This window comes from Mustela nivalis, assembly GCF_964662115.1.
Source record: "Mustela nivalis genome assembly, chromosome: 4".
Lineage (NCBI taxonomy): Eukaryota > Metazoa > Chordata > Mammalia > Carnivora > Mustelidae > Mustela > Mustela nivalis.
In genome coordinates this window covers 1,800,663-1,824,497 of record NC_139023.1, presented here as the reverse complement: position 1 = coordinate 1,824,497, position 23,835 = coordinate 1,800,663, and the positions used below count along the sequence as shown (strand labels likewise).

The window sequence follows — 23,835 nt, the reverse complement described above, 5'->3', positions numbered from 1 at the left end:
ACTTCTGACCGACTGGCTATAGATCTGAGGTTTCCACCACCTCCTTCTTGGTTCAGAGAAACATCTTAGTTAGTAGATCACCGGTGTGTTCTAAAACAATATGACTCAGGAACAGGCAGCTAGAAGAGAAGCACGGGGTGGGTCTGGGGCGGGGGTCACAGAGCCTCCACAGCCGCTCAGAAAGCCACTTTCTCTGCTTCCACACGTGCTCACCCACCTGGACGGTCTCTGAGCCCTTCCTTTTCAGCTTATATGGAGGCTTCATTACTTAGGCATAACGGACCAGATCATTTGGCTATTGGTGATTGAATCAATTGATGCAACTTCCAATTTCTGGAAGGTCCAGGAGGTAGGACTGAAAGTTCCAACCCTCTAACCACAAGGTTGGTTTTCCTGGCTCCGGGGCTTTCTAAAAAGCACCGCATTAACATAACAAAGGACACTTTCCTGGCTCTCCTCACTTAGGAAATTCCAAGGGTTTAGGAGCTCCAAACCAGGAAGGGGAGAAAACCCAATATATATTTCTTGCTATAATTCACAGTCACAAGAGGGCATCAACCAGAAGGCCTCACTGAGAAGGAGACATCTGAGCAGAGCTGGTGAAGAAGAAACAAGCCTTGACGTTGACCAGGGAAGCAGGCTCCATGCCAAGGGGACGGTTAGGACGAGGCTCAGTGTGTGTCTGGACTAGAAAGGAGCGTATGTCTGGATCTGAATGAGCGAGGGGGAGGGTGGTAGGAGGTGAGGCTGGAAAGGCAGCAGGGTTCAACCTTGGGGACCTCAGATTGGACTTTGAGTGAGATGTGAGACCATTGGGGTGGTATGGGCAACGGGGTGTGTGACAGAGATGGACTTGTGTCCTGAACCACCACCCTCGCTGAGGTGCGCGCAGAGTTTGGAAGGCTGCGTAAGGATCCGGGAAAAGCTGATGGTGTCTTAACTGGTGCAAGGGGTAGCGGCGGTGAGAGCAGTCAGTTCCGGTACATACGGACGCCGTGTACAGGACTACTGGCGCGCACCGGAAGAAAGAGAAAACACGGCTGAGGCCAAGTGATCCAGCCAGAGCAACCAGAGGATTGAACCTGTGTTTACGGAGTTCGAAAAACGGGAAGAAGGGCCTGTCTGGGAAGCCCATCAGTCAGGACGGGCTGGGTGATGCTGTGGTGACAAACGCACTCCCAGGTCTCACTGGCTTATTCCACGCGAATCTCCTTCCCACTCTTAGTGCCTGTCTGTTGCCTGGTGGCGGGGAGCTCCACTCCGAGGTTTCACTCAGGGACCCAGGAGGGCCGAGACCTCCTCCTGACCCCTTTCCTCTGTCGCCGGCGCGGCTGGAAGGGAGCACCGTGAGCTGAACTCTGGCTTCGAAAGCTCCTGCTGGGAAATGAACTCACTTCCACTCGTGTCTTATCAGTCAGAGCAATCGCAGAGCTCTGCCTCACTTCCGGGGATGACGGGAAGTGCAATCCCACCACATGCCTGGAAACCAGAGCTGGAAAGGCTCAGTGACTAGCCCCGGTGACGGCCACCAGTGAGAAATTCCCAGTTGTTTTGCTTTTGTGTTTTGGACACAGCCGTCCCAGTAGAGGTACAACGTACAAGTCCGACGTCCAGGGGACAGTAAGATGTGGATCTAGGCTTGCAGGAACCTAGAGTTTATATGATTTTAGGAGAAGCTTCTTGAAGACAAAGACTTTGAGACTCAATATAAAATTAGGGCCAGGGTCTTCGAAGGGCTTGTACAAGTGAGAGGGCCTGAAGCTTCAAGGCGAATCCACATCTAAAAAAAGCCTAGACCCATAAATAGAAAAGCCACCAGATGGCAAAGGATTTTAAACCAACGGGACCGAACGAAGTCACTTTTGAAGTGAATGTAAAAGAGCTCCTGAAACCGGGGCCGCGAGGTGTTTTGAGAAGCGATCAATGAGGGGAGTTCTCAAGCGGCTGGAGATGTTCCGTAAGGAAAGAAGCCCCTTCCTCCTGATGCTGACTTTGCGCTCGTTCTGCTCCGGCTGCTGCTGACGTCCACTACAGCCCGTCTCCTACTCACCGCAGGACGGCGAGCCTCATCACGGAGACTCGAACCCCGGCCTGCAGAAGCCGGGAGCAGCTCCAGACCCGCCGTTCCAGGGGAGGTTCAGTCCTGACCCAGCAGCAGGAGAAAGAACTGGCAGCAGGTACAGAGATTAAACGTTAACCTCCAGCCCCGGGCCACGTAGGTTCTCCGGGCCCGAGCATGTGACCCTACACAAGGAGGGAGCACGGTGTTTCCAGAGTCTGTCCTGACTCTGCCACTCCGCCCAGATACTCCGCCTGCCCCTGGGCTGGGCCCCGGGACTGGATCCCATCAGCAAGGGATTTAATTGCTTTGTGTAAACATTTCAAGTTCCCCCTTCATCTCACATTGATTAAGATAGGATCCAGTTGAAGGTCGCCAATAAAGGAAATAGGACGCCTCAAAGGATGTTCGGAGATACAGTGGGATGAGGGCGGTTGTGGAGTTCAAAGTCACCTGTAGGAAGGATTACCCCGTCCCTTTATAAACCTCGTCTTCATCAGAGGAAGGTTAATGCATGGCAGACTTCAGAGTAAGTAACTGAGTCACGGGAGACGCCGTTAGCTCGTGGGGGCTGCTGTGATGATGAAGAGCCTCGATCGGAGCAAACGAGCGGCTGGAGCAGCAGAGACAGACGCTGTCCGCCGGGCCGGGCTCCCGCCGAAGACAGCGCGGAGGACCCGGCTCCGAACCTCGGGAAGTTCCTTGACGTGTAGCCGCGCGACTGCGACCCCCCATGGCCGTCCCCCCGCGTCTGGCTCTGCTTCAGCTCCCCGCCCTCTAGGAAGACACCAATGGTATTGCTTTGGGGCCCCCACTAATCTCTGTGACAACCCTCCCTCCAAATAAAGTGGCATTCTCGGGGACTGGGACTAGGACGCTGGTCCCTATCCCAGGTACTTGGACTCTGACTGATCTTTGCAGGGGACACCATTCGCCTGAACACAGACCTAGGACAACCCCTCGGTCACCCTCCCCCAGGCCTTCTTCTCTGCCTTGTTAGCGTGTTCCCAGCCCTCCCCTGCTCCCCATCCTCGCTCCTCAGGCTCAGGCTCCCCTGATCGCTGTCCGGTCTAGACAAGCATCTTCTGCTCCGTCCCCTAAGTCACCCTCAGGTCGCCCCTGCCCAGGCCAGCTCATCGTCTCTGAGCAGCCAGTGTCCTCTGGCCGAGACGCACCTCTGGCCTCCTCACCTCAGCTGAAAACCCTTCCGCGGCTCTACACAGACTTGGAGGGAAAGTGCAGCGTCTCAGGCCAGAGCCCAGACCCTTCGTCCAGCGGCTCGCACCTCCCGCTCAGCCACAGCTTAACCCTGAGGCAGCAGGAAGAAGGCGGGTTCTCCGACGAGGGCACGTCATCTGTGCCCTTCTGCGGGGACGGCTGCTGGCAGCGCGTCCAGTCCCGGGGCAGTGAGGGAAGGGCGCCTCCCGGGGAGGCTGGGTGACAGCAAGGCACTGGTCTCCCCCTGGAGGAGCTCCACCCCACCCCCACCTCCGCACAGCTTGGGGGTGGAGGCGGGGGGGGGGGGGACGGGGGCTCATTGGATTCCAGGAGGGACCTTCCTCCTCTGCCTGGGGGCAGTTCGAGGAAACACGCGGCCCGACCTGCAGGCAGGAGGGGTCTCCCTGGGCAGACGTCGGTAAAACCTCAGGTTTGCGTCCGCCCTGGAAAGGGCCCTGAGCTCCCGGACTCCTTAGACAGGAAGAAAGCGTTGGGGACAGCGTGCAGAAGAGAAGAGCTCCCAACACCTGTTGCACTGCGGAGCGTGACTTTCTCGGGGAGGCGAGCCCCTAGCCTAGGTGCTGGGTCTCACTCACGCCTCCGTATCCCTGGCCTTGGCCCTGCGTGCAGCGGGCATAGGAACTCAGCAAATCTTGGAGATTTTCCCTTTGTTTTCTTGACAGGGAATCTGTAACTTCCAAAGTGCTGGGATAGGGCGCCCGGGGGGCTGCCTTCAGCTCAGGTCATGATCCCAGCACCCCACGAGTCCTGCGTGGGGCTCCCTGCTCGGCCGGGAGCCTGCCTCTCCCTCTGCCTGCAGCTCCCCCTGCTTGTGCTCACTCTCTCTGTCAAATAAACAAAACCTTTACTAAAAAAACAAATGCCAGGATAGCTGCAAACAGGATTTGCTAAGGACGGGAAGCTGGGCAGAGCCCTAGGCAGGCTGGCCGCCTTCGAAGGAATCCGCCTAGTGCAGGGAACAGTCCTGGACTGTGGTTCGGTCCCAGGCCACTCGGCAGCCAGCCCGAGAGCTACATTAATCAACGGCTTGGGAAAACTTTCAAAGCTCTTATATTTCAGGCTTTACAAGTTCTCCTTTTCCTCATGCCTCCCCTCGTTGCATGAATTGTTAGATTTCACTCCACTGGACGCCTTAAAATTCTGCCAGCTAGAAAGCTAGCGTAAAGTGATTCTTAGTCGATCACGCAACCGAATGAATGAGAGTAACAGATTCAACCCTTCCAGCCGCTCGCCTGGATCGGTTACGCTGAAGAAAGTGATGTCTTGCTCCGGAGCGAGGCGTGCGGGAAGCTCCGGGACACAGAGCAGGTGACGCAGGTAGGATGGAAATCTGCAGCCTTCCTGGGAGCAGTGTCGTCCGTCACCAGCAGGGCCGAGCTGGCTCCGTCCACCCCGTGATGAGTCACATGACCGTCACCTTCTGGGCCCAAGTGCATCCCAAGTAGAGACCATCGATGGGACTCGCTGTTACGGCGAAGAAAAGAGAGGCTCTGTACAGACAGGGAGTTTTGCTAAAAGAGGCGGCTGGTCTTAGCAGGAACACAACTTTGTTCCTTTGTTCCTTCCACCCCCGCTGGAGCCCAGAGTTTCACGGAGGACAGAGTCTGGGAAGTGAAGGCCGGTCAAGGCTGGATGGGGCCGACTAAAACTCCCTTCGGGCTTGTGCAGGACTGACAGCTGCGGGCCGAGAAAATAACTCGAAGACCTGTTGGTACCTTGTCCTAAACTCTGAACCTCGGAAGTTCCATGTATAGGAATATTTTGGTAATAAGTCTGGATCCTCACTGCCTCGCAAGATGTAAGGGCAGAGAGCTAAGGGATCCCACTCATTCGACTGCCCCTGACGGCACACAGGGCTGGACTGCTGTGTGAGCCAAAAGAGTGGTCTGAAGGAAAGAAAGTGTTTCACAATGGCTGAGCCTTTGGGGGGCACCCAAGAACCCCGTGGGTTATCCTTACTTCCTAGGTCCAAATTGGTGGAGAGGCAAGCACTCCAGTCAGCTTCTCTTTGGCTTGCAACAAAGGCTTTGGTCGTTTCTTTCTTTTTAAAAAATTTTTATTTATTTATTTGACAGACAGAGATCACAAGGAGGCAGAGAGGCAGGCAGAGAGAGAGAGGGAAGCAGGCTCCCAGCTGAGCAGAGAGTCCCGACGTGGGACTCGATCCCAGGACCCTGAGATCATGACCTGAGCTGAAGGCAGCGGCTTAATCCACTGAGCCACCCAGGTGCCCTGGTCATTTCTTTTTAAGATTTTATTTATTTGACAGAGAGAGAGAGAGCAGCAGAGGGAGAGGGGGAAGCAGGCTCCCCACTGAGCAGAGAGCCCGATGCAGGACTCAATCCCAGGACCCCAAGATCACAACCCGAGCTGAAGACAGATGTCTGGCTGACCGAGACGTCCAGGCGCCCCAGGACTTGGTCATTTTTGAATAAGAGGGAGGAGAGGGACCGGTGATGCCCATTTTCCAGAATCTCACTAGATGGTTTGGACTCAGCTCCGGCAGTGACTGTACTGACAAGCAATCCTCCTGCCCCCCCCCCCCAGTTCTATCATTTATCGAGTATCTACCTCGGTAGCCAGCAGGTTGTCGCTTCCCCGCATAGTCCCAGTGACGTTGCCGCATCCCGCGTCTTCCTAAACTTGTCAAAAGCTTTGTGATGTACAGATCCTCCCCCATATTTTTTTCTCCCTCTTCGGAGGTCATGCCTGTTGCGATCTTCCCCTGATTTTTCCCTCCACGGCCAGGGTCTCCCTGGATTTGGATTCCTGCAGCCTCCGCAGCTCCAGGGAAGGTGTCCGTCCTCAGGGCACTGGCGTGTGGCCCTTCCGGCGTCCGACAGCGTGGAACGTCCCCTGACAGGCGAGTCAGACTCTGCCGCTTCCCACCAAGGAGGGCCTCTCGGGCCCAAGACAAAACGCAGGAGCGGGCTCTGATCATCCCTGGTGTGAATCTGGGTCTTCTGAGCCAAAGCGTGACTCGTGTTTGAGAGCCGAGGTGTGAACAGGCAATTTCTGTGTGTTTTTATCCACATCATCAGGCACGATGACCACAGCCGCTGTGGCAACGATTAGTGCAACCCACAGAGTTATTCTTGTCGCCTTCAGAAACTGTGTTTCTTATTCTGGCACTTTTGAAATCATTCCACTAGCCTTGCACGAGGGTGTTTTCTGGTTTCTGGTGCAGCGGCCACTCTGCCCTGTAGAGAGCTCTGTCCCGGTGTGGGACACGACCCGATGGTGACTGGAACTTCTAACGGCTCTGAGGAGCATTAGCCTCTGATCCCTTCCATCCTCAGACACAAGGACACACACAGAAGAGGCCGGTGGGAGGAAGAGAAGGCTGCGGCCGCATGTGAGGCGCCGTGTTTACTTGCGAATTCGCCTTTGAGCCCGGCAAGCCGAGGAGGGCTTTCCCAAACCTCAGACCCTTAGCTCAGGAATGGTCATTCCACAGCAGTTAGTCCGGACCCATCGCTCACAGAGGAGGACCCTGAGGTTCAGAGAGGAAGGGAGACGTCCCCAAAGTCCCACAGATCTCCGCACGGTCAGGTTTAGCACTTGACCTCATGAAATGTGCATCTAATACTCTCACGGAGTAGATTTCTGACTTATCCCCAAACCTTGAGCAATCTTGGTCCCAGGTTTTTGGGTTGTTTTAAATGATGGATTGTAATATTATTTTTAAAGATGGGTTTCTTGGGGCACCTGGGTGGCTCAGTGACTTGAAGCCTCTGCCTTCGTCTCGGGTCATGATCTCAGGGTCCTGGGATCGAGCCCCACATAGGGCTGTCCGCTCAGTGGGGAGCCTGCTTCTCCCTCTCTCTCTCTGCCTCTCTGCCTACTTGTGATTTCTGTCTGTCAAATAAATAAATACAGTCTTTAAAAAAATAAAAAAATAATAAAAATTTTTAAAAGATGGGTTTCTTGTTATGATCACTGGTACTCATAACAGAGGGGGATGTTAGCAGACCAACTAAGCGTCATCCTAATGAAAACCAACCTCAGTGCCTTGGACCTCCCTTGTTGGTCTCTGGGCACCAATGAGTGGAATGGAATTCCTTAAATTTCTACTTATTTCCAAAATCCAAATGTCTTAGAGGTACGGTTGAGATTCAATCAACCCAAACAAAGCAAAAACCTGTGAGTCTGCAATAACCAGGCCGGTAACCGGCTGCTCCTGCATTCAGCACACTTCTGGGCGCACCTCAAGTCACACCACTCACCTGCCCATGTGAAATTTCATAATTGCTTTGCAAAAAATTTAAGAATGCCCGCAGTCCTTCAACTCCGTGTTTCAGCCCACAGCGGTCCGTCTAGAGGATGATTCACGCGGACTCTCATTGTCTCCAAGCAGCACAGGCGGAGAGAGGGAACAAGTGCAAACTGTTTCATGGTTCGGTCCCTTCAAGGAGTACAGCGTTTTCTTCTTGATTCTACGAAATATCACTTCCCTTCCCCTCTTTGATTCCCTAAATTAGGACCTACAAAACCGGTGCCTAGAAATCCAAAAACGTTGGCCAATGCATTCAGTTAAAAAAAAAAGTATATATACACATCCTTTAGGAGGAGTTGAGTTTTCATATAGAATTAGGGCAGTGGTCTTTTTTGCATGAAGCAAACCTTATTTGTTAGTTTTGGACATTAGGCCCCTGACCCGTTGGGTTCAGATGCATAAACCTCAAACCCCAACATGTCTTTTGTCAGCTTTTAAGGGGAGCCAGTGGTCTTGATTCCGTGAAAGAGACAATTAAGGGGAAGATTCGATCATTCAAATCCAGAAAAAAACTGCAGCTTGACTTCTCCAGGAAGTTTTAATTTTCCACTGAAACGCTCAAAGTCCAAATCTGGCAAACATCTTTCCTCTTCAAATGTCTTCAGGGTCGAGTGTGCCGCTCTTGATCTCGGGGTTGAAAGTTGAGCCGCGCTGTGGGTGTAGAGAGGACTTAGAAATAAAATCTTAAAAGAAAAAATGTCTCAAGGGAGAAGCTCAGCAAGCTGCTATCAGAATATCTTTGAGTTTTCGATGTTTAGTTAGTAGCTTCCAGGTAACTCACGTTTCCCCCCAGGCAACGAATCTAGGAATTCCTTTGAACCCTAAGCTGCAAAGGACAATTACCAGCTGTTGTGCACCCTCCATGCAGATGGTGAGACAGCTTTGGGGAAGAGGCTGGCACTGTCTTTTGTTGAGACCCGTCACAGGGTGAACAGAATGTCCCCCAGCAGCAGGTAGAAGATGTTAATAATCCACAAGTCAACATTCCTGTAGGGTTTAGCTACACGGCCCCCTCTTTAGGCTGTGGTTTCTGGAGATGCCCAGGGCAGGCGGCCTGCGGGCGCAGTGAGAGAAAGGCAAGCACAGAAAGAAGCTGCCGGCAGGAAGGCACCAGGCGGCAGAGGCACTGGGCGGGGGTGTCGGAGCCAGGAGCCAGTCGGGGGACAGGGGAAGCCCAAAACCTCCCACGGTGAGGGTAAGAGGACGGGGTTGGTGAGATGAAAGGCTGCTCCCGGGGAGCTCAAGCCCGTGGGCAAACACCAGGGACGCGTCCTTGGAGAAAGGTTCATTCTTGCCTCCTTCCCCACCCCAGGTTTCTGGAGGCTCCCCCAGGCCTCAGACTGCCCCCAGGCCTCAGGACAGAGTCTGCTGCGGAATGTGTGGCGCGTCCAGACAGGCGACCTCCCGAGTCTGACCCTACCAGTGACAGGGCCAGGGCCGCCCACGCGGAGTTTCCGGAGGCCTGGGGCCCGCGGTCCGGCCACACCCGTGCGACGGGAGCCTGCTGGGGGGTCTGAGCCGCGGCCCGGAGAGAAGAGCTGGTGATCGCTTGGAGCCTGGTTTATCCAGATGTTAAGACAAGAGGCTGCGTGGGCCGATGGCGACTTCCGCGAAGACTCAGCGTCTCGTGTTTTAAGCCGATTCCCCTTCAGTAAAATATTTCCAGCAGCCACGTGTGCGCGCCTCATGCCCCACGAGAGACCTCACGACCTCACGCCGCCTCTGCAAACCCACGATGGGGCGCGCAGGAGGACCGCGGGGGCCCGGGGGCCGGGGGGCAAACGCTCCGGGCAGGGCCGGCGGGGAGGCGGCCGTGGGAGGCTGCGCGGGCCGCGCCGCTGCCGCCGCCGGGGGACTCCAGGGCAGAACGCGGCCCCAAGACGGTGCGTGACCGGAGGAGCGTGGCTGCGTTTGACGTTAAGGACAGCGAAATGTGAGTTTCATAGGATTTTCACAAATTGGAAAATTTTATTCTGTTGATTTTTTCCAGCCGTGGTTAGCTCGGGGCAGATCGGGCCAGCAGCAGCCGGCAGTGGGCTGCCCTGGGTGGGGGCGCTGAGAAAACCGCGCCGCTGCCCGGGACAAGGAAGGGGGCACAGAGCCCGGGGAGAGCCCGGTATGGCGGGCGCCTCGCTGCTCTCAGCCGGTTCCAGCACCAGGTTCCAGCACCGGTGCGTTAGCATCCTCTGTGCCCTACCCAGACCTACAGAACCCAAAGCTGCTCCCCAGCGAGATCCCGGGGCTGACAAGTCTGAAAGGTCCTAGTGAAGCTGGAGAAGGCTCGGCCGCATGGGTTAAAGCCCGGCCTCTGGAATCCTAGGCCTCCTTCCAATCTCCAGGCCTAGTAATAGCCATGTGGCCTTGGACAGATTATTGTTATTATTATTATTATTATTATTAATGCACCCGTTCCCACACCTGTAAAGGGGGGCTGGTGATCCGCTAAGCGCGTGCGGTGCCCGGCCGGTGCTTGTTATTCAACGCGTGCTCCGACCCCTTTCTAGAAGATAAATGTCTACACACGTACCCCGGCAGGCCTCTTCCTCCAGGACAGACACGCTCACGCCGGTCACTGAGCTGAACTGCTCGGACAGCCCCTCCCCCGGCCCCCCACGACCCCACCCATAAAAGAAGAGAGAGACGCCACAGCTCCGGCGGGGAGTGTAAGATATATTGACGGTTGTAAAGGGACAACTTGGCGACACGTTCGGTCTGCGGGGAAGGCGTGCAGCACACACACATGCTCTGTTTTGGGAAACCGCGTCATTAAGTTCTCAGATGCGTCTCTGGTTTTGAACATGGTGTTTTGTTTTCTTCATTAGCAGTTTACTACTCTACAGTTTCTCCTAGAGTAAACACACAGGATGGCTGTTTGCAGAGCAAGGACAGGCTTATTGAGATGTTTAACAAGGTGAACTACTTCACAATTAGATCGACCTTTGAGTTAACAGCAAGATGTTTGTCCTTTGCTTTCCTTCAGGGCCGCAGAGGGGAGGCGCGGGTTCACGTGTTTAGTCACCAACAGACTCCCAAACATAATGAAAAATAACAGTCTGTTCAAAAAATTAAGTTGTAATTAGGCCATGGGTTTTTTCCAAGACTCTTAAAGTCAGATAATTTAGATTTACAAGAGGGAAAAAATAGGCATGATGGAAAACTAAGTAACAAAACAGCTACTGAAAAATACATCTGTAGAACACAGTGGTCAGTTGTAAACAGCTCAGAAGGCAGAGAAAACCAACAGTCCTTCTAGAACGCAAGCAGTCCCACGACAGTCTGCTGCTTTTTTCCCTAGTGGCTATTTTCCAACCATAGTGTTGAGCTTCATTATATTAAATAACTTATATGGGTAAAAAGGAGTTTGCTAACCAGCAGCCAACTCAAAATCTTGCGGGAAGAGGGAGCAGAGGAACGGGAAACGCAGGAAGCGCAGCACACACTGCGGGGAACCGACGTCCGAGTCCGCGCTGAACCCGGCTTCCCGCTCCGGGCAAGGCCCTGGAGCTCAAGTCCGGATCCACAGCGAAGGTGTTCTCCCTCCCTCCTCTCCCTTCTTCACTTAAGTTAAGGAAACACGGGCTTCCTAAGAGCCAGCCCTCAGCTGGGCAAGTCCCATTAGCAGCAAATGTTCAAGCAAATAAAAAAAAAACACAAACACACACAGAAGAAAGCTCCGTCCAGGTGCAGAGCTGTGATTCACATGGAAATTCCAGAAGATGAATCACGGGCCGCGCCGGCAGAGAATTCTTTCTCCGGCGTCTTCGTGAACATCTCCGTCTCCCAGAGTCCCAGTCATCCGCCGGCCATGGGACGCGCGTCCCCGTCTGCCCGGAGCCGGCCTGCTTGCGGGGACTACGGGACACTCTGCAGAACTGGGTGCGGGAGACGCAGCCCTCGGAGGTCCGCGCGGCTCAGCGGCGGCCACGGTCAGCGTCCGCTCCTCAAACTCTGCCTAAGAGGCTGGACCTGAAGAACAACAGAGGACAGTGAGACACAGGATGCGATGACGGACTTGGGTCCGGGTTACAGTGTCCCGCCCGGTACCGGTTCCACCTCTCCTAGGCCCCGAGTTCAATGACGCAGAATTAGAAAGAGGAAGAAATGTTCACGTCTGCACTGGTCTGGTCACAGGTGGGCTTACTCAGTAGAGAAGCATCTGCCCATTCCAGTGCCCACGGAAGGCATTTAAACAGCCAGGGACAAGACCGGTGTCCACCCCCAGGTGGATGTTTGTCATTGTCACTGCTGAGCCCAGGTGAACGGCGCCGGCACCAGCAGGAAAAGCGTCTATGGGGAGTCACCTGACTGCCTTCCACGTTAGAGTGATACAAGTTTCAGGTAGGTACTATCAGCCTAGAACAATTAGCCTTTGTATCCACTTAACATGCAGCTTTGCAAACGATCATGGCCTATTTTCCTTGTCCTCTTGGTGGCTACTCCGATTTGGCCAACACCTGCCGCAACCCGACATCCTTCCCCAGCGAGGCAGGAGCCCGGGCCCAGCGCCGCAGCGGGCATGGAAGACCCCGGGCTTGCCCTCGAGGGGCTTACGTTGTCATCGGGGTAAGAAGCAGGGCACTAAAAATCGCCCGTCAGCTTGGAAGGGGGGAAGGCGTCTGCCCTGTTCTCCGTCGGAGGAGCCACGGATCAGAGACGGGAGGCAGTGCAGCGGGGCTGGAGACGACCCGGGATGTGGAAAGGGCGCGGGGAAAGTCTGTTCTTCGAGGCTCCGTACAAACCACTCCCATGGAGAAACTAGTGTGTTGTACGAAGAACATCTTCCCTGTGCCTCTCTGCATATCTCCCCACACACCGTTCTCTCTCTTTGGGCTGAGGTGGCCCCTCGGAGAACACTTCCCAGAAGTGTCGCTACGGAGCACGTTAGAGCGGAGCACAGCCGCGGGCAGACGCACGGATTTGTCGCTGAGTTTAAGCCTGTCCAGGGCACCCTCTTTTTCACTTCCTATTTCTAAACTATCCACTCACGTCTCTGTTCACATTTCAACCAATCGAACGTTAACCGTTACTGTATATTGTGTGTCCGGTACATGTAGATATGGGAAGAGGTCGTGCAACTCGGTCTTTAGTTTTCACTGTCAGCGCGCTGACTTTATGAGCCCTTCCGACTAAGCTCTGGCCACGAGGAACGTGGCGTAAAGAATCACAACCAGAAAAGCCTGGACAAGACGCATGTGGGAGGCTCGGACCGTTAACGTGTCTGGGTCCCACAGGGAAGGCTGACGCCAGGTATCCCGTAAGTGCGGCCGCGTTCCCGGCTTACCAGTGCCTACAGATCGATACAAGTCACGAGAGCTAAGCTCTACTCGGGGGCCGTATCAACTTCAAGCTCTTAAAAACAATTGGAAAGGGAAGTAAAAAGAAGAAGAATCACGGAAAGCAGGGAACAAGGAGTCAGTCCTGCCTAAAGCTCTCACCCAGCACTGAGGAGTGCCCCAAATATCCGTGAACCCAACAGAGTATATAAAATTTTAATATAAATATGTCACTAGCAGGCCCACAGTTTATGACCGTCTACCTGCGCGCCGGCCCGCAAGCCTGCTAACGTTCCCCTGATGCCGTGTCGGCGCACCTTCTTCTAGTTTGTGTCTGGAATAAAAGAAACCAATCACGGGCGCCTGGGTGGCTCAGTGGTTAAAGCCTCTGCCTTCGGCTCAGGTCATGATCTCAGGGTCCTGGGATTGAGCCCCGCATCGGGCTTTCTGCTCAGCGGGGAGCCTGCTTCCCTCTCTCTCTCTCTGCCTGCCTCTGCCTACTTGTGATCTCTCTGTGTCAAATAAATAAATAAAATCTTTATTTAAAAAAAAAAAGAAAGAAACCAATCGCTCACCCATCCCCGTGACGAGCTCTAAGCATAACGATTCTACTGTCTCCGGACCTTATCCCTCCTCATTTGCGTCCAAATAAATCACACAAAACCAAATCTAACTGAGACACGCTGCTTCATGAAATGTGGCCCAGTGTCAAGTGCGATGAAGATCCCCAAGCGACTCTGGGAAGAGGAGAAACGTGCTCGTCGGCCTGGTACCACAGGGCACATGTCCCAGCGTCTCTCAGCAGAAATACAAATAGAGCACTTCTGACTATGGGATTACTGTATCCTGGGCTATTTTACTTATTAAAATATCTCAAATGGTTAAAATACACATTTACCTATTACCTATCCTGGTTTTTTGGAAAATGCATCGACTTGAAAATGCAGTAGATTAACACAATTCTTTAATTTGAATAGATACTGGATCATGTTTAAAGTCGCAGTTTCTGGGGTGCCTGCCTGGCAGGCTCAGTCCGTTGAGTGCCCACTGGGTTTCTGATCGGGTCACAATGTCAGCGTCCTGAGGCCAAGCCCTGCATCAGGCTCCGTACTCTGCTCGGGCTTCTCTCTCTCTCCTTCTCCCGCTACCCCTCTCCGCCTGCTCAAACAAGCACATCTTCAAAAGACAAAGTCCTAACTTCCTCCTTCTCTCAAACCAAAATGGGGACCAAAATGCAGTCGCCAAGAGAGTGACACACTCAGACTGACTGAACCAACCGGTACTTGGGTCTCATCACAGTCAAATAAAATTTTAGTGTTAGGACTCTTCAGAAACCGAGTCTGAACTTGTTATCTCTTAGATGAAGGGAACGAGAAGGTTCTCCCTCTACCATTCACACTGCGGGGAAAACAACGAGGAAGAAGGAAAGCAGAGTCACCACACGCGCGACGGCAGAGTCACCGCACGCGCGACGGCAGAGTCACCGCACGCGCGACGGCAGAGTCACCGCACACGCGACGGCATAAACAAGTGAAAGGCCATAAAACTGAATGAGGGCAGGGAGGGTTTTCAGCCGCGAAGATTCAGGAGACAAGAGAAAAGAAGCAGAGAGCACCGGAACACAGGAGGGACGTCCCACAGAAAGGACCGGAACACAGGAGGGACGTCCCACAGAAAGCACGTGGCTTTCCTCCAGTAAGTCCCACGCGGCCCGTCGAGCGGCACAGCGATGAGAAGCGCAGACTCACCGTAAGGACTTCCATCGGTCCTTCTCTATGTGATTTTCAGGTCCTTCACTCTCGTAGGAAGCCAGGTAGAGCGCTGCAATCAACCAAAGTAAGAGCGCGTGAACACTGAGGCCTTCTGCGCACCACCCCCGCCAACCACCCTGTTCATCAGCTGAACCCGAAGCAAGACTCTAGCATGTCATCTACCACTGGGAAGCACCCCGGTTGCCGTGAGAACACAGAACATCACTTGGCCTGACTGACCATCTCAACAAAATCCAAGGGGCCAGGGCACCTGGGTGGCTCAGTTGGTTAAGCGTCTGCCTTCGGCTCGGGTCATGATCCTGGAGTCCTGGGATCGAGTCCCGCATTGGGATCCCTGCTCAGCAGGGAGTCTGCTTCTCCCTCTGACCTCTCCCGGCTCAGGCTCTCTCTTTCTCTCAAATAAATAAATAAAATCTTTAAAAAAAAAAAACCAAAAAGAAAAACCCCAAAAAAACAAAAAACAAAAAAACAACTCAAGGGGCCTCTGGGCCAAAAAGGTACTTAATTAACTGAAGTTTATGAGTTTAACAGCTTCCAAACGCGAGCCACACGATGCTGTCACAGGCTCACATGCACGTTCTTTATGAGGGGAGGAGGTTCTCCCCTGCTAGCCTTGTTTTTACAAAAGCCTTTCTTAGCTATAAAGCCAGATTTTCCAGGCCACTTTTTCATTCTTCTAATATTTTTTTCTTTAGTTTTAAAACAAAAAGAATCTCACTCAAAGATGTAAAAGCTCGGTATTAACCCCACGTGTAGGGATTACGAACGATCAAGGCCCCTCTGGGATGGGTAACGTCAGTGTGAAGCACACGTCGGTCAGGGTCACTAACAGCACCGATCTGCTACGAGAAATTACTAACACCACTGAGTCCCAAGATATTAGAATATAAAAGATCGGAAGAATAAGTCCCTCCGTCTTTTATAAAGTTTATCTCTCTTCTCATCATTTTTTTTTCAGTATAGACAATCACTGTTTCTGCCTAAGATTCATTAACATCTTAACAGGTCAAGATTTCCACTACTTCTCCAAATAGCAGCAGGTAGCAACTATTTTTGTTTGTTTTTCAAATAACTTTTAATGCCAACGTGCCGCAAACAGAACAGCTTCGTCCTCCAGTGAAGCAAGTCTCAAACAAGGGGGGGAAAACGTCCTTCCAAGGACTGTCCCCTGTGTCCCCAGAGCTCGGCAGCGCTACGATTCCAGGGAATGTCTAAACACAGAAACAATCTGTTTGTGGGTGAAGAGTGAGGGCCTGGCCAGTACTTTAGGGGCACACCACGTGGTTCCCTGCGCAACAGAAAACTCTTCAGGAGGATGAGTTCAGAAGACAGGCCTCGTGTTGGTGATGGGCCAGACCAAGGCCCACTGTACCCGCGCGCGCCCCAACAGCAGGCTGCGGGATGTGGGGATGGGCGGCTCGGCCCCAAGGCCACTCACCGTCCTCGCTGAAGACCGGCACCGTGAGCAGATACTGTAGGATCTTCCGGTCCCTCTCAAACGGACACTCCACCTGCTTCCACGTCATGAACTCACTCACTTGTTTGGCCAGTTCCCAAAATTTCTAAGAAAAAGAAGAGTTGAGAAGCGGTCACGAAAATCATGGGCATTCCGCGGGTGTTTCTTCCCCCTCTGGCTTCGAACCAACTGAACTACGTGACTTTCTTAATCTCATACAAACTAGCTCTAGGTATCTGTGCAGAACAGGTAAACATCTACGCACATCCCTCCAGATAATTATTAATAACAACCCTGCAGCTAATTTATTCCACTTGGTCCTCGGGGGTGGTATTTCCTTACAAAACAACAGACAGAAAACTTGGTTCTAGAACTTCAGAAGCGACGCAGGCGGCCTGGCCGGGAGGGAGTGTGCCCGGGCCGGCTTCTCCCTGCGCTCGGATCCCGCGGCCTCCCCTTACCTCGAAGTTGACGTGGCCGTTCGGAAGGCGGTTGGCACAGCCCTCGTTGAGGAAGTAAATATCTTTGATTAAAAGACTGAAGAATGGTATCACGATCTAGAGAAAAGAAAAGAAAAGATTTAGGTTTGCTCGGGCAAATAGGTATTCAGTCTCTCATGGAACAGTACAAGGGTTCCTGGCGGCCATCAGCGACTCACTAACAGGCAACAATGAAGGAAGACACAGTGTTTCACTCGCCGCCCGTGACAGCACTTTCCTCCCTTGCATAATTCTGCTGAAGCTGCAAATGCTAGTAATAACCAAACCCCAACAGAGACAACAGGCATGAGGAGGTGGAGGCTGTGGAGCTTTTGCCGTCTTCCCCACTGTGTACCATAAATGTAAGAATCCTCGTTAGCATCAAGGGAAGAGCTACAAGAACTCTGGCTTTTCATTTAGCAATCTCTGAGGTCGAGCAAAACACGAAAAGAACCTGTCACTGCAGGTCTCTTCAGATTTTAAGACGTGGGACCCACTGCCCCACTAGAAATCTGTCCTGCTGTATCCTTTAGACTTACATGTCTTAGACCAATCTCTTTTGGGATGAACATTTTACTCTTGAAGATATCGCTCAAGATAACGTGAGAGCTCAGGTTTGGAGGTCATGGTTGCTGCAAACTTGCTATTGGGTAAACCTGGCCTTTGGCAGAGAACAAGCAGGCACCTGTTCTCGTGGGAAATCACCTGGGCAGAACCTTGCACAACATGTTGTGAGATGTGTCCAAGCGCGGAGGAATATAAATGTGTCTGTTAGAATTAATGGCTGTTTGAAAAGCAGTAAACCTCCAGTAAGACGTTCCTGCCTCGGGTCTTTGATTTGATGAGGCAGTATTTAATTAACCTAAAATAATCATCTCTAAGAAACTATCTTAAATCCTGTGAAGTCCATAACGAACAAAGAACAAAGCTCAGATACTATAACTTCCACCTCTTCTCAAGTGCCAACAAGTTTTTACAGATTCTAAGTGTGCTGCAGCGCGCAACGCTCCCCACACGAGCCGTGAGCCCTGCTGTTCACCGAAGAGCACATGTTTGAAGTTTCCCTAAGCCTGTGACTCACGGGGCACATCCACCCCAGAGGATTGGGATCCCTGGAAAACAGGCATTTGGGCTCACACACAAGAATATGAGGTATCACTTTTCACTTCTAGAGGTAAATTCAGATGTCCCCCAAAGTCATTTAAAAAAAATAAGCCTGGGTTATTTTTTTATTGCATTGGTCGCTGGAACAGCCCAAGTGAATCTGTGGTTTTGAGTGTCTTTGAGTCACTTGCAGTCATTGCGATGGTCTGTAGAAGCCTCTTGGTCAAGATGCCCACACCCCCTTCCCCTTCCAAGATCACCGGTTAACCCTCTATTATGTGAGGGCTAAACGGCCGTCGTAACAATGAAAAGGCACGCCCAGGACCGCGCTTCATTGAAAGGGCACCTCTGACGGGGAAGCCTGGTTTCAGACCCCGCTGGGCCTCGGCTTCCCGCAGCCCCACGGTTTACCAGAGTGCGAGCCGGGAGTCTACACACGGCGGCCTGCAGCCCGGCCCAGGCCCTCCACATGTTGCCAGGGGCCATGCATTTAACATTTTCAAATGGCTGGAAAAATATCAAAACAGTATTTCAAGAGCATGACAATGACAAGAAATTCAACTTGCAGTGGCCCGACAGCCTCATTGGAAAAGAGCCACACTTGCTCACGCACCTACGTGTCGTCTGTGTCTGTTTCTACGTCTGCGCGTCACAGCGGAGTAGCCGCGTGGCCCCCAGGGCCCAAAATACTTGTGACCTGGCCCTGGATGTGAAAACTCTGTTGACCCCTGATGCAAGCTTAACATACTAAGAAACATAGTTTCCTCACCTTAAAATGGGAACAACAGTAACCACCACACTGACTTGTGGTGAGGATTAAATTACACAGGTCTGACCTCAGGTAAGCTCTCCCCAAAGGCCAGTGGGGAGAACGGGGAAGCCACGACTGATGCACCTTTACGTTAACAAGGACGGATCAACACAGGGAAATGGAGACTCAGTCATAATCAAGATGTGGCACTTGCACAGTGTAAGAGTTTTAAGCAAGAATTTTCTTTATTCTCAGTGCTGGGCTGTGAAAGTCACGTGGTGTTGAGCGTTCTGTCTCACACGGATATCGTAAACGTCTCATGACCCCATGTCATGTGCCTCCAGCGGAGGCTCAGGGCTACACCTTACGGAATATTCACACTCATGGTGCCCCCAAGATGATCCTATATATACAGAGAGAGACAGACTTTACGTAGAAGAGAGAGCATCTGGTATCTGTCTGACTTATTTAACTCAGCATAATGTCCTTGAGGCTCATCTATGTCGTCAGAAATGGCAAGATTTCATTCTTTTTCATGGCTGAGTACTACTCCATCGTGTGTAGCGACCACAACCTCTTTACGCACTCACCCACCGATGGGTCCTCAGGTTGTTTTCCTGTCTCGGCTACTGTGAACCCTGCTGTAATCGACACACGGGTGTGGATATCTTCTTGTTTTCTTTGGATAAAAGTCAAAAGTGGGACTGCTGGGTTGAGCCCTAACCAACGGCTTGCATCACTCTACCAAGAACACAGAAGTGTAAGTGATCTCCCTTCACGGCTCTGTTCCTTACACCCATACGCCTTCAGCTTCTACATTACTCACAGACAGTTCTCTTCATATCTGCAGCCCCTACAACAAACCTAACACAATAAAAATCAGGAGATTATAAGGGCTTTGGCTTCCCAGGCACTAAGGTAGACATACGGGTTGCCAACAGGAGGGAACAAAAGCTCCGGTTTCTGGGAGGTTTTTGGAGATCCTGCCAATGGTGCCTTTAGTGGGAGAACTTCTCAAGTAATAATGTTTTCTAATTCACTTTCAAAACATTCTTTTTTAAAAAATTTTATTTGTTTAAGTACTCTCTGCCCGCAATGTGGGGCGCAAACCCATAACCCAGAGATCAAGAGCCCTGTGGACGCTTCAGCAACTGAACCAGCCAGGCACCCTCTATCAAAATATTCTTAATTCAGAAACTTAGCAAATATGCTTTACAGACACAGTCGGTTTCATGCCTTAGAAATGCATGCTGTTGAGTGGGAACCAGTTCCCACAAACATGGATGGAATGGTAAAAGGATTTAAAACCATATAATCATATGGGAAATGGCTAAAAACCTGGAGGCAGGAGTACCCATAGGAAAAGTAGCTGTTTAAAGATCATTTAAGGGCCTCCGCGCAGAAGACAGAATCGATGTGTTCTAAGATGTGATCCCTAGAGATGTGCCACCTTGGTCACATAAACTTACCATCTGAAAGAATATTAAAGATGCTATTACCCAAACCGTGTTGCTAGGAAGATTTATAAATTACTTGGGAATAAAGAGAGTTTCTCCTCACTTCAAAAGAGGAAAAATAAACCCCAACCCTCCTGAATAAAAGATGTGTTTTGCCCAGAAATGTTCTCATTCACAGCCTTTGAGACCAATTGTGAAAAATGGCATTTTTTTTACGGTGGTGATTTCGTTTGTTTTACGAACGAGAGAGTGCAATTCGGACTCCCACACAGAACGGGTTTGTAAGGATGGCAAAACTACAGCAGGCAGAGTTTATTAAATGATTAAAGGGTAAATACTTTGGACTGTTCTCTGGAAAAAGCTGTTGGGGAGTCCCAGAAGTCTGGTCTTTCTGGGGGGTGGGACTCCAGAGTGACTCTGGCCGGGGCGCCCTGCTGGAGGTTGGGGTCGTTAGCCTCCTGGCTCTCCTGGACGGTCCCGCAGAGGCGGCCTCGCAGCCCGCTGGGGACTGCAACGAGAGGATGCGGCCCCCCAGTTGCTGATTTCCTGAAGCCGAAGCAACTTCTGATTAGACTTTTCCTCAGTCTTGCCACAGGACTGCTGAGACTTGAGCAAGTAAAACCTAAGAGCTGGTCCCTCCGTCCGGCTCAGCTGAGACCGTTTTCCCTGCTTCATCTCCTCTCTGACCTTGTCTCTTCAAAAACTTTAACTATTGGGTTCCCAGCATCTGTCCAGTGTTATCAGGACTGACACTCTGGACTTTGTGGAGAAGCAGGTCAACCTTTCCAAAAGGCACTTCCTCTTGTGATTTGTTTTTGTTCCAGATCGCCGAGGCCGGAGCTTTCTTGCAGAAGGGACTGAGGTGTCCTGCAGTGTTTTTCACCCTCATTCCTAAAATTTGTTTGACTTAAAAGATGGATAGAATCTAAGCGAAATAGATTTTCCTCAAACAACCTCGTCAGCCCGTTTACCGTAAGCAGGTACTGACGTCACAGATGACACGATCTCTAAACGTCAGAAGGACTGTTCCTTTTCACCTAAGAGATAGGACACTAACACGGGCCGAGAAAGGACCCGCAGAGTCGAGCGTATGACAGAGCCAGGACTGTGAGGAACTGATCAAGGGGCGAGCAGACAGAGCACGCACCACTCGTCTCTCAGACATCACCCCTGCACTTCCCGCCACCCCTGCCGCCCACACACCCACCTAGAACCAGCCTCACGCTACAGCGACCAACCTCCTTCCTGCAGACAGATGACGGAGCCACGGGAGGTAAGTTAATTCTTGTAAGAAGAACGGTTATACTCCATCAGCTACCTTGTGCCGAGCTGAAATGTCTGTTTTCCATTAAATCAAATTACTCTAATGCTAGCCGTCATCTTAACACATGACCTCATTTATTGCTTGAAAAGCAACTCAAACATAGAACAAAATGATCATTTAAATAACACAGTAGCAACACAGTCCTGTCCGTTTCTAACGGACACTAACACGGTGCCTTCCTCAAGCCTCCCCTTCTCACGCGGCAAGGCACAAACCCTTCCGCAGTCTCGACTTCTCTCCTGGATCTGAAGCTCAGAGCAGGAGTTCACGGTGCATTTTAATGCCACACGTGGTAACTAACATGAATACAGCTCCTGTAGGCACGTACCTTCTCTCGGCTGCTGTGAGCCGTTAAAGACCTTTGCGCTGCCCCACGAAGAGCTGTTCGGTAGTTGTAGAAATTACTGGAAGGGTCCATCTGATGCTGCCCACAAAAGAGAGAAGAGTATTAATCCCTTACTTCCCACCAGCACAAAGCCGGCAAGACCATACTTTGAACCCTACATAACACATTGTGATACGTGAGGGGGGCCCAGGGAGCGTCGTGGGTTAAGTGCCCACTCTTGGTTCCAGCTCAGGCCCTGACCTCAGAGTCACGAGACGGAGCCTGCTCAGGGCTCCAAGCTCCGCGTGGGATCTGCTTGCATTTCTCTCTCCCTTTCCCTCCTCCCTACCCCGCCGTCTCTTTCTCTCTAAAATAAGTAATAGATCTTTTTTAAAAATTGCAATAGTTGAGACAACTCATTAAGGATAGGAATGACCCCCTCCTACACACGCAGGCATAAAACCCATCAGAACACACATGTATTCTTTGCTGAGGTTTGATTCATTCACGTAAGCTGAATCAACAAGGTCAAACCTAGACCAAATTCTTTCCAGGTTCACCTTGGAGATTCGACTTAGAACTGATAACAGAGAATCAGAAACTAGCCTCGGAAACCACTTCCAGGTTTTACTCAAATGTTAACGAACCAGTTGCCGGTTGGCCGGTTGGCCGTGTGTAGCGACCCTTTGTTGTGAACGTGTACTTTGCATGTGGTAACAAATCACTCACAGGGAACCAAAGCGTACTGTCTTACCAGAAGGAGAAGACATTAGACAATAAGAATAAAGGCATAATAATGCAATACATCAGTACTGCTTCCCAATTTGGAGAAAACTTAGGAAAGCGCATTTTTTTATTATCTCCCAAGACCACTAATTCAAAGGACCAACATGCCAAGGTGATACCGACATTAGTATGATCCAAACACAAATGCCTTTCTGGACAGCTCGTACTATCCTCCGAATCACCCTGCAGAGCCTTTGCGCAGGTTAGCTAAATCTGCTGAAAGACGGCGCGGGAGTCTTTCTCTAGGGATGGGAACTCTCCCCCGGGACACTGCAAATGCAGGACGACAGCCGGCCCGAGGCAGAACGCCCAGTGGCTCAGGACCCAGACTCCATCCTGGCAAACAATAGGGTGTAGCTCACAGGCTGCTATTTCTTCAGCCGGTTCGCCCCAGGGTGGACCCTCTGTCTACGAAAGGGCCGGGCTACAACCCCATCTCTCCTCCCCTCTGCCAGTCCTGACCCCTCCCTTCCCTGCGTCTGTAAGGAGGGACGGGCTTTCTTCCCTATAGCGACGCCCTGATCAAGGGCAAAGCTCACACAGAAGAATCTCACTTTCAAGGCCCCAACTCCACGTACCTCAAGGACATCAAACTTTGCAGTCTTCACTTTAGCCCATGTTTTTTTCAGTCGAGACACGGGGCTCATGTTCATGCCGGCTTCCCGTTCGGAACGGAGTGGAGACGGGAGAAAAGGTTGAAACAGACAAGTAAGAGAAGTCATTCGAAATCATGCTCCAAAAAAGTGTTCATCACTAAGTGCAAGTTAACTTGATAAAAAAAAAAAACACCCGCCAGTTTTCCACAGTAGAAATACCGTCTCATACCCCACCAGTAACACGACTTCCTCCTTCTCCTCATCTTCACCAATATCTGGGTCACACAGTCCTTTTTTTGTTTCTTAAAGATTTTATTTATTTATTTGACACAGAGAGAGGGATCACAAGTAGGCAGAGAGGCAGGCAGAGAGAGAGGAGGAAGCAGGCTCCCCGCTGAGCAGAGAGCCCGATGTGGGACTCGATCCCAGGACCCTGAGATCATGACCTGAGCCGAAGGCAGAGGCTTAACCCACTGAGCCGCCCAGGCGCCCCTCACCCAGTCCTTTTAATTTCAGTCATTTCAATGTATGAAATGGTTTTACACTCTGATTTTAATTTGTATTTCTCTGATGACTAATGATACGGAGCACATTTTTATGTACTATTATCTATAATATAACAATAAGTACACAAAAGCAAACTTTTGTGACATATCTACATATCTGCCCTGTTTTTCACTGGGCTTTCTGTGTCCCTATTGATTCACAGGGTCCTTTATAGAGGCTGGATGCAAGTTCTTTTTCAGCTGTCATATATGACAGATACTTTCTCCCATGACATGGTGTGTCTTGACATTTTCTTAGTGGTATGAGGGAAAAAATTAAGTGAACTTCTACCGCCTAGGACTGTGGACTTTCGGGTCCCTGATTTCATGGTCTTTCTGCTCACTATTTTCAAGAAGTAAGCCAGATAAAAAGCCAAAATGTGGTATTTTTAG

The 23,835-nt window shown here is 51.5% G+C and overlaps 1 protein-coding gene and 1 long non-coding RNA gene across 4 annotated transcripts in view; both read right to left on the bottom strand.

The window, feature by feature from the left end:
- Window positions 1–23,835, bottom strand: part of LOC309862545 — a 531,010-nt gene that overhangs the window by 415,321 nt on the left and 91,854 nt on the right. The window lies entirely within an intron of this gene.
- The window catches only part of RASGEF1B (RasGEF domain family member 1B), a gene marked incomplete at its 3' end in the record, with an annotated part of 333,562 nt that continues 319,951 nt past the window's right edge, over window positions 10,225–23,835 (bottom strand). For 2 of the 3 annotated variants that reach the window (XM_082726496.1, XM_082726498.1), the window contains 6 exons: window positions 22,880–22,959; window positions 21,519–21,614; window positions 16,537–16,632; window positions 16,058–16,181; window positions 14,596–14,668; window positions 10,225–11,540 (listed from right to left, as the gene is read on the bottom strand). In XM_082726496.1, coding sequence (XP_082582622.1) covers window positions 11,516–11,540; window positions 14,596–14,668; window positions 16,058–16,181; window positions 16,537–16,632; window positions 21,519–21,614; window positions 22,880–22,959 — 494 coding nt within the window. Of the gene's footprint in view, window positions 11,541–14,591; window positions 14,669–16,057; window positions 16,182–16,536; window positions 16,633–21,518; window positions 21,615–22,879; window positions 22,960–23,835 lie in introns of those variants that run through there. The other variant, XM_082726497.1, reaches the window with a different exon arrangement.